Here is a 16,750-nt window from a genome sequence, read left to right as displayed (position 1 = left end):
CAGTAGATCGTCAGTGCTTTTCCGGAAATTCAAGGGGCCAGTGTAGACAGCTCGCAGCTTATTCTGGAAAAGCGGCTGCTTTTCCTGAATAAGTGGCCCAGTGTAGACACAGCCTTAGTGTTTTTTATCTGTCCTTATATGGAAAACGTTCCAAACTTCTAATAATTTTTGTTGCCCTTTTCTGAACCCTTTCCAATGTCAATATATCTTTTTTGAGATCAGGTAACCACATCTGTACACAGTATTCAAGATGTGCGCATATCATGGATTTGTCTAGAGGCAATAAAATGTTCTCTGTCTTATTCTCTATCCCTTTTTTAATCATTCCTAACATTCTGTTTGTTTTTTTGACTGCCACTGCAGATTGAGTGGATGTTTTCAGAGAACTCTCCACATTCACTCCAAGATCTCTCTCTTGAATAGCTATAGCTAAATTAGTCCCCATCATATTATGTGCATAGTTGGGATTATTTTTTCCAGTGTGCATTACTTTTTCAACATTTATCATTACCATTTCAACATTAAATGTATTTTGCCATTTTGTTGCCCAGTCACTTAGTCTTGTGAGATATTTTTGAAGTTCTTCACGGTCTGCTTTGGTCTTAAGGAAATGGGAGGGAGCGTGGGCTATAATGGCAGAGAGAAAGGAGGATCAGGGCAAAACTGGGCTGCAAGGTCAAATCAGTATCTTAGATGCCTATATACAAATGCAAGAAGTATGGGTAATAAGCAGGAAGAACTAGAAGTGCTAATAAATAAGTACAATTATGACATTGTTGGCATCACAGAAACTTGGTGGGATAATACACATGATTGAAATGTTTGTATGGAAGGGTATAGCTTGCTCAGGAAGGATAGACAGGGGAAAAGGGGAGTAAGTGTTGCCTTATATATTAAAAAGGAACACACTTGGAGTGAGGTGGAGATGGACATAGGAGACGAAAGTGTTGAGAGTCTCTGGGTTAGGCTAAAAGGAATTAAAAACAAGGGTATTGTCATGCTAGGAGTCTACTACAGGCCACCTACCCAGGTGGAAGAAGTGGATAAGGCTTTTTTTTAAACAACTAACAATATCAGCCAAAGCCCAAGATTTGGTGGTAATGGGGGTCTTCAGCTATCCAGATATGTTGGGAAAATAACACAGCGGGGTACAGACTATCCAATAAGTTCTTGGACTGCATTGGAGATAACTTTTTATTTCAGAAGGTTGAAAAAGCTTCCGGGGGGAAGCTGTTCTAGATTTGATCCTAACAAATAGAGAGGAACTGGTTGAGAATTTGAAAGTGGAAGGCAGCTTGGGTGAAAGTGATCATGAAATCATGGAGTTCACAATTCTAAGGAAGGGTAAAAAGGAGAACAGCAAAATAGAGACAATGGATTTTGGGAAGGTGGATTTTGGTAAGCTCAGAGAGCTGATAGGAAAGGTTCCATGGGAATCAAGACTGAGGGGAAAAACAACTGAGGAGAGTTGGCAGTTTTTCAAAGGGACATTATTAAGAGCCCAAAAGCAAGCTATTCCGCGGTATTGGAAAGATAGAAAATATGGCAAAAGACCACCTTGGCTCAACCACGAGATCTTGCATGATCTAAAAATAAAAAAGAATTCATATAAAAAATGGAAAGTAGGACAAATTACAAAGGATGAATATAGGCAAACAACACAGGAATGCAGAGGCAAGATTAGAAAGGCAAAGGCACAAAATGAGCTCAAACTAGCTATGAGAATAAAGGGAAACAAGAAGACTTTTTATAAATACATTAGAAGCAAGAGGAAGACCAAGGACAGGGTAGGCCCACTGGTCAGTGAGGAGGGAGGAACAGTAACGGGAAACTTGGAAATGGCAGAGATGCTTAATGACTTCTTTGTTTCGGTCTTCACCAAGAAGTCTGAAGGAATGCCTAACATAGTGAATGCTAGTGGGAAGGGAGTAGGTTTAGAAGATAAAATTAAAAAAAAAACCAAGTTAAAAATCACCTAGAAAAGTTAGATGCCTGCAAGTCACCAGGGCCTGATGAAATGCATCCTAGAATACTCAAGGAGCTGATAGTGGAGGTATCTGAGCCTCTAACTATCATCTTTGGAAATTCATGGGAGACAGGAGAGATTCCAGAGGACTGGAAAAGGGCAAATATAGTGCCCATCTATAAAAAGGGAAATAAGAACAAACCAGGAAACTACAGGCCAGTTAGTTTAACTTCAGGGAAGATAATGGCACAGGTAATTAAGGAAATCATCTGTAAACACTTGGAAGGTGGCAAGGTGATAGGGAACAGCCAGCATGGATTTGTAAGGAACAAATCATGTCAAACCAATCTAATAGCTTTCTTTGATAGGATAACGAGTCTTGTGGATAAGGGAGAAGCGGTGGATGTGGTATACCTAGACTTTAGTAAGGCATTTGATACGGTCTTGCATGATATTCTTATCAATAAACTAGGTAAACACAACTTAGATGGGGCTACTATAAGGTGGGTGCATAACTGGCTGGGTATCCGTACTCACAGAGTAGTTATCAATGGTTCACAATCCTGCTGGAAAGGTATAACAAGTGGGGTTCCGCAGGGGTCTATTTTGGGACTGGCTCTCTTCAATATCTTCATCAACGATTTAGATATCGGCATAGAAAGTATGGTTGTTAAATGTGCAGATGATACTAAGCTGGGAGGGGTTGCGACTAATCTGGAGGATAGGGTCATAATTCAAAATGATCTGGACAAATTGGAGAAATAGTCTGAGGTAAATAGGATGAAGTTTAATAAAGACAAATGCAAAGTGCTCCACTTAGGAAGGAACAATCAGTTTCACACATACAGAATGGGAAGCGACTGTCTAGGAAGGAATATGGCAGAAAGGGATCTACGGGTTATAGTGGACCACAAGCCAAATACGAGTCAGTAGTGTGATGCTGTTGCAAAAAAAGCAAACATGATTCTGGGATGCATTAACAGGTGTGTTGTGAGCAAGACACGAGAAGTCATTCTTCCGCTCTACTCTGTGCTAGTTAGCCTCAGTTGGAGTATTGTGTCTTGTTCTGGGCACCACATTTCAAGAAGGATGTGGAGAAATTGGAGAGGGTCCAGAGAAGAGCAACAAGAATGATTAAAGGTCTAGAGAACATGAAGGAAGGAAGGCTGAAAGAATTGAGCTTGTTTAGTTTAGAAAAGAGAAGATTGAGGGGGGACATGATAGCAGTTTTCAGGTATCTAAAAGGGTGTCATAAGGAGGAGGAAGAAAACTTGTTCATCTTGGCCTCTGAGGATAGAACAAGAAGCAGTGGGCTTAAACTGCAGCAAGGGAGTTTTAGGTAGGACATTAGGAAAAAGTTCCTAACTGTCAGGGTAGTCAAACACTGGAATAAATTGCCTAGGGTGGTTGTGGAGATATTTAAGAGTAGGTTAGATAAATGTCTGTCAGGGAAGGTCTAGACAGTATTTGGCCCTGCCATGAGGGCAGGGGACTGGACTCGATGACTTCTCGAGGTCCCTTAAAGTCCTAGTATTCTATGATTCTATGATTAACTAGCTTGAGCAGTTTAGTATCGTCTGCAAATTTTGCCACCTCACTGTTTACCCCTTTTTCCAGATCATTTTAGGTAAATTAAATAAATTGGTCTCAATGTGGACCCTTGGGGGACACCACTAGTTACCTCTCTTTATTCCGAAAATGTACCATTTATTCCTACCCTTTGTTTCCTGTCTTTAACCAGTTATTAATCCATGAGAGGATCTTCCCTTTTATTCTATGATAATTTACTTTACTCAAGAGCCTTTGGTGGGGAACTTTGTCAAAGGCATTCTGGAAATCTAAGTACACTATATCTACTGGATCCCCCTTGTCCATATGTTTGTTGATCTCCTCAAAAGAACTCTAGAAGATTAGTATAGCATAATTTCCCTTTACAGGACCCATGTTGACTTTCCCCAACAAATTATGTTCATCTGTGTTTCTGACAATTTTATTCTTTACTATACTTTCAACTAATTTACCCGGTACTGACATTACCGGTCTGTAATTGCCAGGATCACTTATAGAGCCCTTTTTAAATATTGGCATCACATTAGCTATCTTCCAGTCAGTAGATACAGAAGCTGGCTTAAAGGATAGGTTACAAACTACAGTTAATAGTTCTTCAATTTCACATCTGAGTTTTCAGAACTCTTGGGGAATGCCATCTGGTCCCAGTGACTTGTTACTGTTAAATTTATCAATTTGTTCCAAAACCTCCTTTAATTTCACCTCAATCTGGGACAATTCCTCATATTTGTCAACTAAAAAGAATGGCTCAGGTTTGGGAATCTCCCTAGTATCCACAGCTATGAAGACTGAAGCAAAGAATTAATTTAGTTTCTCTGCCATGACCTTATTGTCTGTGAATGCTCCATTGGCATCTCAATTGTCCAGGGGCCCCACTGGTTGTTTACCCGGCTTCCTGCTTCTGGTGTACTTAAAAATAATTTTGCTATTACTTTTTGAGTTTTTGGCTAGTTGTTCTTCTAACTCCTTTTTGGCTTTTCTTATTATATTTTTACACTTAATTTGACAGAATTTATGCTCCTTTCTATTTTCCTCACAGGATTTAACTTCCCCTTTTTAAATTATGCCTTTTTATCTCTCACTGCTTCTTTTACTTCTTGTTAAGCCATGGTGGCACTTTTTTGGTTCTCTTATTGTTTTTTAATTTGGAGTATACGTTTAAGTTGGACAACTATTACAGTGTCTTTGAAAAGTTTCCATGCAGCTTGCAGGGATTTTACTTTTGTCACTGTACCTTTTAATTTCTGTTCAACTAATTTCCTCATTTTTGTGTAGTTCCCCTTTCTGAAATTAAATGCCACAGTGTTGGGCTGCTGAGGTGTTTTTCCCACCACAGGGATGTTAAATTGTAGTACATTATGGTCACTATTTCCAAGCAGTCCAGTTATATTTACCCCTTAGACCAGATTCTGTACTCCATTTAGGATTAAAACAAGAATTGCCTCTACCCTTGTTAGTTCCAGAGCCTGCTGCTCCAAGAAGCAGTCATTTATAGTATCAATAAATTTTATCTCTGCATTCCATCCTGAGGTGACGTGTACCCAGTCAACATGGGGATAGTTGAAGTCCCTCATTTATATTGAGGGTTTTTTTAAAAAATTTTGATAGCCTCTCTAATCTCCCTTAGCATTTCAAAGTCACTATCTCTATCCTGGTCATGTGATTGATAATAGGGATACCTACTGGTATATTCTTATTTTCAGAGCATGGAATTACTACCCATAGAATCTCTATGGTACATTTTGGTTCATTTAAGAAATTATTTTGAAAATTCCTGCTATTTAATGCAATTTGGTCCATTCCAAAAGCTCTTCAGGTGTATTTTTATGATCTCAAGAGTTATGTCTCTGGTAGTGATGATTTAGAAGTTCCTAAGAACCTAGGACATCACCCCCAAAACTAGTTAAGAAATTTAACAAGGGTTCTTGAGATTTCCTCCTCTAGGATATCACTGCTCCGTACATATTCCCTATGTGTATGCTACCTTACAATACATGTTTGTTTCTTTTAGAAGATAAAGGGAAAGCAAAAAGCAGTGGTGCTAATCAACCTTCAAATACTGAAGTGGGCCTGATCCTTCCCAAACCTGGAGCTATAACATTAGCACCTATAACATCTACATCATCCTCTAAGAGCACAAATGGAGTGACTATCACAGTCACTGAATCAGAAGAGGAGAAAGCCAAAAAACTACTTTACTGTTCACTATGCAAAGTGGCTGTGAACTCCCTATCACAGCTAGAAGCTCATAACACAGGTGAGTTCATGTACAACATTCATGTGACTACATGCTCTTAAAAAAATGGAGTTAGTCCTTTATAATCTTGAAAACAAAAGCTTTGAAATACCTATTTTTAAAGATATCCTTTACACAATCCCCCCTTGTCAAGACTAGTGATTTCTCCAAACTCTCTACAGCCCAGGATACATAACTACTTTGCCCTAACTCCAAAGGTGCTTCCTATTCACATGAAGTTTTCAACATCATTGTAAATTTGGTACTGCTTCAAGTTCTAATATGTAATAGATTTATTCTTATCATGACTAGCTATCTGCTGTTGTGGTAAAATATAATTTTTATGTATTATCTTGAGGATGCATATTTTAGGTGTGATGTTATGAAGGCTTGGAATCATAGAATCGGGAAGGACCTTGAAAAGACATCAAGTCCAGTCCCCTGCTCTCACAGCAGCTCCAAACACTATCTAGAGCATCCCTAATAGATGTCTATCAAATCTGCTCTTAAATATTTCCCGTGATGGAGATTCCACAACCTCCCTAGGCAATTTGTTTCACTGTTTAACCACCCTGATAGTTAGGAAGTTCAACCTAAACCTCCCTTGCTGCAATTTAAGCCCATTGCTCCGTGCCCTATCATCACAGGTCAAGAACAATTTTTCTCTCTTCTCCTTGTAACACCCTTTTAGGTACTAGAAAACTGCTATCATGTACCTCCCAGTCCTACCTTTTCCAAACAAACCCTATTCTTTCAGTCTTTGAGACTTCAGTCCTTGAGTCCAGATGCTTATAAAGTACATGTTGCCTTTAAATCTGCCCTTCCTCACATCAAGAGAAGTATTAAAGGAAGGGGTTTGGGGACTTGTAGATCTTTTGAGAAAGGCAGGGAGATCTATCCTCCTCCTTCTCACATAAAATTGGATGTACAGAAACATACTCCAAAAGACTTTTGTGGGACAGCTTTTGCTTGGAATCCTCTCTCCTGGACTGCAGGACTCAGGAGGGTCAGAACCCCAACAATTACATCAATTCCAAAGCCATACCTCATTTAGACCAGGATTTCTTGTGGCTCCTCATTCTTCATGGATTCCTACAGGTGAAATCCTGGCCCCATTGAAGTCAATGGCAAACGTTTCATTGAGTGAGAGGAACCATTCTCCTCACACTGCAATAAAGGCAACACAATTAACTTCCATCCATATTCCTTTGGTTTACAGATCGTGGGGTCTCTGACTCCTCTACCAAGGAGCTACTGAATAGGAAGAAGTAGTTAGTGCTGCTTTAAACAAGATTAACCAATCCCTGTTTATATACAGATTTTAGTATCCTCCTCGGCCACACCCCTTTATTCCCACATGACTAATATATGTACAAACCCTCTAACTTCTTTTATGGTTGGCCCTCTGTACTGTGCAATAGTGAAATGTGTAGTGTAGTAATTAAAGTCAAGATAATGCATAATCTAAATACATGTGGAATATGTAACCATTTTATTTCCTAAACAATCATTTCATGGTATAGAAAATCTAAAAAGTGACGGAAACTGAAGCAATGCTCTAAAATTAGTTTAACATGATTTGCTGTTAATCCTTATGCATCAAATTGTTCATTAGGTTCCAAACACAAGACAATGGTGGAAGCTCGGAATGGTGCAGGTCCAATTAAGTCTTATCCTAGGCTTGGATCCAGGCTGAAGATTCAGAATGGCAGTAAGGGCTCAGGACTGCAGAACAAGACATTTCATTGTGAAATCTGTGATGTCCATGTCAATTCAGAAATTCAGCTTAAACAGGTACCTTCAATAGCTCACAAGTTTTTGCCTGAGTGCTAGTAACTTTGTGCCCTTGCAGCTTGGATCACAGGATGCTCTCTCTTTGATTTAATTTCTAGTTCTTTATGTGATGTATCCAAACTGTTGGGCTTTATTTAGCAAGACACAACTGTTAGATCATTGCTGCATCCCTTAAGCCTTATTTGTTTCACAGTATTTTCCACAGGGGACTTGATACATCCAGCTGCAAAATCAATTTAAAAAAGAATAAAACTATGAGACCTCTGACTACTTCTTAAGTGTGCTTTTTTTATTATTTCAGCACATTTCCAGCAGAAGGCACAAGGACAGAGTGGCAGGGAAGCCTATGAAACCTAAATATAGCCCTTACAACAAACTTCAACGCAGTCCAAGTATTTTAGCCGTGAGTACTGTTACTGTGCATCACTACTGTATATGTGAGTTTGACCTTGAGTCTCCCACTGCAAGGAGACTAGGAGTATGACAGGGGTGGAAAGCTTGTGAGTTTCTCCCCCTGCAGGTTGAATCTGTTTTAGCAGCAAGTTTGAAGATGGTTATGTATTCTGTGTGCCCAGTCAAAGGCAAAATAGTACCCCAGAGTTATTTACTGCTAGAAGGGTGGGAATGAACAGTGGGATGTGGAATGGAATGTGTGTCTACAGGAAAGGTGAGAATTCTTCTGTTTTTAGTGCACTTCCTCTATTTAAAGGCTGGAAAGGGTGCACGCTATCTGGGCTTTTAAGAAAACATGCTGTTACGAGAGAGAGAGCATGGGGGGAGAGTGCTTTAAGGTATAAAGCTAAAAACATTTTGACTTATCTCTGAAACAGTAAAGTAAAGTGTGAGCTGTATTAGGCTGCTTTGGAAGAGTTGTAAGGAGTTTAGGAGCATTAATTGCCTATCACTTAGGTATTTATCCCATTTTTATTACAAGGATACTAGATCACCATTTCCTGTCTTGGTCCCCAAAATCTTAAGCCCCGAATATTCTCTTTCTTCACTTTGGGCTCCTCCCCACCAGAATCCTTCATAAGAACCCCTTGCTGCTCACAGCTCAGCCTGACTTCAGCTCAGGAAGATTTGCATGTCCCTAGTTAAGTCACCCTGCAATGGTCACTGTACTGGATTCATTAGAGGGCAAATGTGCACAACCCATACAACAAAAGTGCTTTTATATTTTAGAACTAAAAAGTTGCAAATATTCATGTCCAAAATTGAGACAATCCCCCAAAAGCATATGAAACCCATTCAGAAGCTGGTATATTGAAGTTTTTTGTGTAATCATGTAATCAAATGAAAATGCTTGAGGATTTTTCTGTTGCTCCCCAACTCACTAGCTTTGGGTTATACTAATCGGCTGTCTCTACACTGGCCACATAACCCGTAATAGCTATGGAAATGAGAGAAGTCAGAATAGGGAAATGCGCGGGGGATTTAAATATCCCCCGCGGGATTAAAATAAACATGGCCGCCGCTTTTTTCCGGCTTGGGGAAAAGCCGGAAAAGAGCGTCCAGACTGGCGCGATCCTCCGGAATAAAGCCCTATTCCGGAGGATCTCTTATTCCTACTTCCAAGTAGGAATAAGAGATCCTCCGGAATAGGGCTTTATTCCGGAGGATCGCGCCAGTCTGGACGCTCTTTTCCGGCTTTTCCCCAAGCCGGAAAAAAGCGGCGGCCATGTTTATTTTAATCCCGCGGGGGATATTTAAATCCCCCGCGCATTTCCCTATTCTGACTTCTCTCATTTCCATAGCTATTACGGGTTATGTGGCCAGTGTAGACACAGCCATCTTGTTCATTTCTGTAAAGCACTATATACTTTTATCTCTTGGATTTAAGACCTACAGTATTAGAGCCAGGATGTAAGTATCTTTTCTTCCACCCATAAATACTTAACCTTGCAACTCAGCAACCCACAAATGGAGGTATACTATATATATTTCATGGATAAGTTTTGGGTCCCATAAATTTTTAACCTTGAAACATAGCAACCCACAAGTGGAGTTATATATTTTATGGGTCATTTTCCAAGACCTATACCAGATATGTTAAAGATCTCAAATCGAGCTCTCTTTTATTAAAAACGATTTTTTTAAATTTAATGTTGGAGACTAGAAAGTGTGCTGAAAGGAACAAGTTTACATTAGCTGAGAGAGAACTAGATCAACTGATGGGTGCATCCCATCTCTAACTTCTGCATTTTTCTACAGCTTATAAGTGACAAGAAATGAGGAAAAGGCATCTTTCTATTTTGTAGAGTCCTGTCAGTCATGGTCTTGATTTTTTTACTTTTGAGTTTCATTGTGATGATTTATATAATTTAAGAATACTCACTCTTGTAAAATACCCCCATTCAGCCCCACTCCCATCCTGGAGCACCCACATCTACTTCCCATGGATTTGTCTGTACTTAAATGCACAGTTCAGTTGTTTAAATTGTCCTGTGTGTCAGAAGGCAGTGTGGATACAATTTTCAAAATTGCTGAGACTAGGTTTTCCATTTAGTGGGTGTCATTTGCACCTGCACTTTTACTCCAGCAAAATTAATTGCAGGTGCATATTAGAGTACTTGTACTTTGCTGATTGGCACCGGTAGTCAAGCAGTTAACATTACAAGTGCCAAAAATATTTGCAGTTGAACATTTGGTCTAATATCTCCTCGGTAAAGCAATCTCTGTCAATTTAGATTTTTGGCTACAAGTAGACATCTCAGGCAGCAACTTCCAGAAATGGTTAAAATTGGGGAAAAGGAAATAATTATAAATCGGGTGTGAAGTACTTAAGAAGCAATTGTAAACAGCTTTTATTCCTGCTATCTAGAAAGATAAAAAGCTTAAAAGCTTAATGAACACTTTGCCAGGGTTAATGTTTTTACTCATTGTAAAAATGGTGGAAGGAACAGTATTTACATTTCTTTTTTTCTTTTCTTTTTTTTTTCAGGCAAAACTTGCATTCCAAAAAGATATGATTAAGCCCCTAGCACCTGCTTTCCTTTCATCTTCTCTTGCTGCGGCTGCAGCTGTGTCATCTGCTCTGTCCCTCCCTCCCCGTCCTTCTGCCTCTTTGTTCCAGGCACCTGCAATCCCACCAGCTCTCCTAAGGCCAGGCCATGGTCCCATACGTGCGACTCCGGCATCTATCCTTTTTGCACCATACTAATTTTGTAGTGATAATAAGATAACTATGGCCAGTAGAAAGGGGGAAAAGGAAGCAAAGCAAGCAAGGATTTGATATTTTAAAATGTCTTTTTCTTTTATAATGCCATGCAGTGTGACACCCCAGCAGTCCAAGTCACAGAATTTTTCATGGACAGGTACTGTAATCTAGAAGCCTAGACAACATCTCTCTTGCTTTTTTAATTCAACTAATTTGTCTGAGATTGGTTTACCAAAAGCTTTATGGCTCATAAAACGATAGCATCAAGATTTGTGAATCTGTCTGTTGGCTGGGAGGGAGGTTAATATGTATATGATGTACCTTGGAAACAAGGAACACAAAATATTTCCTGAATGACTTGAAAATTAGGGTCTTCCTCACTCACACATATGTAAATAGGTCTCTGGAATCCAACTGGGTACATTCTAGTGTGAAAAAGGTAGATTAACCAAGTGCTTAATTGTGAATAACATCTTAATAACTGATTGCATCCTTTACTTTTCAGTGTGGTCTTGTTGACAGGAATTGTGTACTGTTTTAGACCTCAGTACTGGTGTTCTTGTGTAGTACTAGAGATGTATTGCCTTTCTGATTTAGACATTTTTAGTTGCTGTGCAAATGTTTGGAAGCAATGCAGCTTTGAAGCTTTTTTTAATTAACGAATTTCTCTTGTTTCACATTTTATTTAGAAAGATTAAAAATAGAAAGCCATATAACATATAGTTAAGATTAGTACTTGTTTACTATTTTCATTTTAACTTATTTTGTAGTTTCCTCACTGGTGTTGCTAAGCAATGTTTAACATTAAAAAAAAAAAAAAAGCTTTTTAATTGCACATTACCACAGCTCACAAGCATTGTTCAAGAAGACAATGGGCCATGTATTTATACATAAATATCCTTTTTCTTCATTTCTAAACTAGTTTCCTTTGTAACAATGCTGCATAATGTTGTGGCTCCCTAATGCAATAATGTACAGAACATAACAATATTTATAATTGACTGACTGTCTTTTCTGTTTACTGACTAGATTGAAGTTCTGCCCTCCCTTGTCTCCTATCCCTACCCCCTTTTATAAAGGTAATATCAATATGCAGTACTCAGACTGAAATCCTTATGTGATGTTGGGGGCAATAGTATAATAAAGGAATAAAATAGTTAACTCTTTTAGAACATCTTTATCTGCAGTCCGTAAATAGTAAAATGTCTGTGTATTTTTTTAAATGTATCTTTTCAATAAAATATTATGAAAAATATAAACATGTCTTGTGTTTTTTAATGAGAAAAAACATGCACCGAACAAATACATCAGCTAAGGACGTGACTTTTAACCATTTCAGACCACTGTACCCTTTCAGGGACCTAAATTGTCTTGCATACTCCAAGTTTCAACTCACTTAAAAACTACTTGCTTATAAAATCAGACATAAAAAATAAGTGTCACAACTCACTATTACAAAAAAAAGTTTACTTTCTCATTTTACCATATAATTATAAAATAAATGATTAAAATATAAATATTATGCTTCAGTGTTTAGCATATATAGCACTATGAACAAGTTGTCTGTATGAAATTTTAGTTTGCACTGACTTTGTGAGTGCTTTTTATGTAGCTTGTTGTAAAACTAGGCAAATGTCTAGATGAGTTGATGTACTCCTGGAAGAGTTCTGTGTACCTCAGGGGTATGTATACCCCAGTTGAGTACCGCTTAGCTAAGGGAATATCTAATCCACTAGACAGCAGTATCCTAATATACAACTATAGTACCCGTGCTAATTTCCTAAACAACATCTTAATTTCATTTCTCCCCTGCATTTTAAACAGGACTTTTGTTGATGGTTTCAATAGCTCATCCTAATACATTCAAACTTTTGGCATACTCAAGGAAAAACTGCTAACCCAGATGAATGTATTAAATCAGAAAAGAAACACCACACCAGTATGCTACCAAATACCCATGTATGGATTATCATTAAAATGAAATTGATTGTAGTTTACTGGAAACAGTATTTTGAAAACATGTATTCTATATAAATAGAAAAAACCTTAATTGTGAACCAGTCCGGGTTACAAAACATGTCTAACACAAATCATAAAAGCAAGCTACTGAAAATTTAAGCCTTCTTTACAGAACATGCCCTCTACTCTTCTTCTTGCAAGTATACATCTTATTATTACAACTACAATACTCCACAGACCATATTTCATTACCTTAACTCTGCCCCCTTTTAACTCTTCTGCTCACACCCTTAAATTTATAATTTCTGCACCTCCCTCTCCCCACTCACTATGGATATTTGGTGTAGTTCATGGTTGGTTGTGTTATGAGAGGCTAGTTTGATAGGATTATATGCAGAGGGCCAGTTAAAGGGAATGATAAAAGGCTGACAGCCCTAAGGGGGCAGAGTTAAGGTTGTAGAACATGGTCTGCAGTATGCATACACATACTCACTGTGTGTGCACATGTGCAAAAATGTGAATTTCTATGTACTGTGTGATAATCCTATTGAGAAAAAGGTTTGCAGTGTACAGACAACATGATTTCATGCACACTTGTTTGGGTCTGATGCTGTAACTCTTATTCATATTGAATAAGATTTAGTTACCCAAATAATCTCAATGGTGTACTTGCATGAAGGAGTATTACTCCACAATGAGTTAGTTCTCCTGAATCAGACCTTTAGCTGATTGTGTGGGAAATGCAGTGTTCTTTGGATTTAATCATAGATTCCTGTTGCCACCTCAAAGCACTGCTTTGGGGTGAGGGCATTATTTATTGTTCAGGTATGATTGTGTGAATAGGGCTCTAAATTAAATAGCTTCTATTTAATGCAATACCTATAGGAGGTATATATAACCCTTAACCATTGCTATCAAATAACAATTTCATAGACAATTGACTGTTTTAAAATGAGGGGGTTTTCCCCAAAAGCATCCTAGGTAGAAGAAATATTATATAAGGTATCAGAGGAGTAGCCAAGTTAGTCTGTAACATTAGATATCCGAAAAGTCAACATACAAAAACCTGTTGGAGAACACTTTAATCTTCCTGGATACTCATTAATGGATCTCCAAGTCTTATTTCAGACCAATTCCACAAGCCAAATTCACAGAGAAGAGTTGGAACTTAACTTCATTCAGCAGTTTAATTCTTGTGCAAATGGTATGAATTGGGATATCAGATGGCTCGCACATTATCAACCAACCAAAAAATGAAGGTGCTAATGGTTCTTGATGTTTGTGTAGAATATGGTATTGGTCATCTTCCTTTCCAAGTGCAAACTAATGGTCTTATCAGCCTCTTGTAACTATTTAGTCTTTAAGGTGCTAGTAGACAATTTCTTGTTTTTTAAGTATTTCCTGTTACAGACTAACTTGGCTATCCTCCTGAAGCTTATCTACTCAGTGTCTCATTTTTTCTTCCTCCCCTCCATTTTTTTCCTTCTTCCCCTTTCCCCTTCCCTCCTTCCCTTATTTATTCTTGGATCTGGACTTCAAACACTCCTGTCATCTGAAGAAGCAGGTTGTGCCCATGAAAGCTCATGATACCATCTACATATTTTGTTAGTTTTTAAGGTGCTACTAGACTATTTGTTGTTTAAGTTTTTCCTATATAAGGTATGTCATGCACCGTGAAAGAATGTGTAATTTCATCCATAAATGAATGAAATCACTTAGCCCTTAGAGTCCAAAAGGGCTCAAACAATTTTTGAGCTAAGAAACTAACTCTCACATAGGAATTCCATGTCAGAACTCATTGTGAGTTTTCCTCTGTTTATGTACTCTATGTATTCCACTTTCAACTAAAGTCAAATCCATGCACACAAGGGACTGAATGTTTGAGGTAATATTTGCATGATAAATTGTAAACACTTCCCTCAAGGCTGCTAATATTTTGCATTTATAACCAAGCTCTCCAAAACAGAGATCTGATGTATCCATCTAGAATAGAACAACATTGAGTTTTATCAGTTGACTTGGATTTTCCTGGATCATCTCTCAGGAGATGTAATTTCATTACATTATTTAAAGTGAAAGGGACAGATTCTTTCCTATTCCAGGGCTCAGATCAGTGCAGGACATGGGAAGGAGGGGCCAGGCACCAATTCTGAGGTCCCAGCCCCAGTGCTGCTTAGAGTTGTGCTAGATACATTGGTGGCACAATTTAAAGGTAAGATGTTTCATGTATCTGATGCCAAGAGAGAATTTTAGAAGGGCTTCATCACACCTTCTACACTGGAAGGAATACAGGGCCTAGGAATACAGCAGGAATTCTCTGCTGGATATTTGTATCCAGATTACAGTCTCTTAATGACATTTGATTAGCATAATGGGGCTGGGCCATAACCTAGTTAGAGGATCTAATCCATAGTTTTTCAGCACAGATGATAGAAATGTGATCCTTTTTGACCACTAGAGGGGGCCATTTTATCTTCCTTTACTACAGATGGGAATTTGAATTTGAATTTTTTCTTCTGATTTTGGTAGGTGGGAGGGATCGGGGCTGGATTAGCTCTTCTGGGAGCCTGGGGCTATTAGATTTTTGTGGGAGTGCCTAAGCTCCAGGGTGGAGCCAAAAATGTGTGGAGGAGGGTCTGCAGGTTGAGGTAGGAAGGTGGGTATGGTAGAGGTGAGAGCTCTGATTGGGGATGTGGGCTCTGGGGAAGGGCTGGAAATGAGGTATGCGGGGTGCAGAACGGGTCTCCAAGCTGGGACCAAGAGGTTTGGAGAACAGGAGCAGGTTCAGGCCAGGAGGCTGGGGCAGAGGCAGGGTCAGAGAGGGAGTGAGGATGCAAGAGGAGCTCTAGATTGGGGTATGGGATCTAGGAAAGAGAAAGGAACTTTTAATGTAGGAGGGGGCTCAGGACCAGGGCAGGGGGTTGTAGTGCAGGGCACTTACTTGGAGCAGCTCCTGTTTGGTGGCGAGCACTGGTGGCTCCATGCTGCCCCCAGTCACCTGAAAGTATTGCCCTTCTGCAGCTTCCATTGGCCATCGTTCCCCGGGGATGGGGTGGAGCCTCCAGGCCAGGGCAATGCAGAGACAGAGCTTCCTGGTGATTATGGTGATGCAGCTCCAGCCCTGGAGGAGAAGGGTGGGGAACAGATGTGTGTGGCACTCCTCTTTGGCAGAGCTGGCCAGGAGCACAGGGTCTTTACTGGTGGCAGCTCAGAACCCCCAGCTAAGCCACCCACCCCTTAACCCAAGGCCCTGGAGAGCATCCCGTAAAGCCCCTTTCTTATCCTGGTTCTGCGAGGGAATAGTACTTTCTCCTGTTAATTTCATCCACTGTGGTTCCTGTCAGATGATGATATGCTGGGAATTGGTCTGTCGACTGATAAACTGAAGCTCATTAGACATTTGCCATGAGAGAGAGTTTAATTCTCATAAATAAATAGGAAGGGACACAGACAAGCTACCAGCCAGCATGTGGTTTCCTTTTCTCCCTTTCTTTGTGACCTACCATCCTCTAGAGTAATATGTTGCAATCTTGAGCCAGCAAAGATTTTACAAAGAGAAATCCCATCAAGCTTGTGTGCCGAAAGAGAAACCAAAGCTGTACTAAGTCAATGTTCAGTTTTAAGCTTTTGAAAGAGCAACCATAACATTTTGTTCAGTTACAAATATTGCAGAGTTACAAACACCTGAGAATGGAGATTGTAACTCTGAGATTCTACTGTACCCTCTTGAACAGTTGGTAAGTATGCTTATCAATTATCTTCTCATCTAAAAAGGTTCTCGTACCACACTCGTCACTGTCGTATCCACGTTCTTTCCATTAGTTAGTGCATTCAACAAAGTGACTAACATTTGTCACGTGCTCTTTTTCTCCTCTCTCCCAGGAGAGAAGCGTGTGCAGCAGAAGGTTTGGGAATTTGTGTACATATTTCTTCCATACACTATGTGCTGTCAGACTGAAAAGGGTAATGATATGCCCAGACTCGTGCTGACTGAATGGGGGATATAGCAAATGGCTGCAAAAAGCAGAGGATGAGTGCAAACTAGTGTGTGCAGACATATTAGCTGCAG

At 39.3% G+C, this 16,750-nt stretch overlaps 1 protein-coding gene across 8 annotated transcripts in view; it reads left to right on the top strand.

The window, feature by feature from the left end:
- ZNF385B (zinc finger protein 385B) overlaps positions 1-11,794 on the top strand; it is a 330,577-nt gene extending 318,783 nt beyond the window's left edge. For all 8 annotated transcript variants that reach the window (XM_075933736.2, XM_006119428.5, XM_014571697.4 and 5 more), the window contains 4 exons: positions 5,547-5,792; positions 7,387-7,565; positions 7,867-7,968; positions 10,507-11,794. In XM_075933736.2, the coding sequence (XP_075789851.1) occupies positions 5,547-5,792; positions 7,387-7,565; positions 7,867-7,968; positions 10,507-10,725 (746 nt within the window). In that variant the 3' untranslated portion in view covers positions 10,726-11,794. The remainder of the gene's footprint in view (positions 1-5,546; positions 5,793-7,386; positions 7,566-7,866; positions 7,969-10,506) is intronic.
- The last annotated feature ends 4,956 nt before the right edge of the window (positions 11,795-16,750 follow it).

Source organism: Pelodiscus sinensis, chromosome 7, assembly GCF_052426305.1.
Source record: "Pelodiscus sinensis isolate ZL-2025 chromosome 7, ASM5242630v1, whole genome shotgun sequence".
In the NCBI taxonomy this organism is placed as follows: domain Eukaryota; kingdom Metazoa; phylum Chordata; order Testudines; family Trionychidae; genus Pelodiscus; species Pelodiscus sinensis.
Note: the sequence above shows the minus strand (reverse complement) of the source record. Positions and strands in the feature narration are given on the sequence as shown.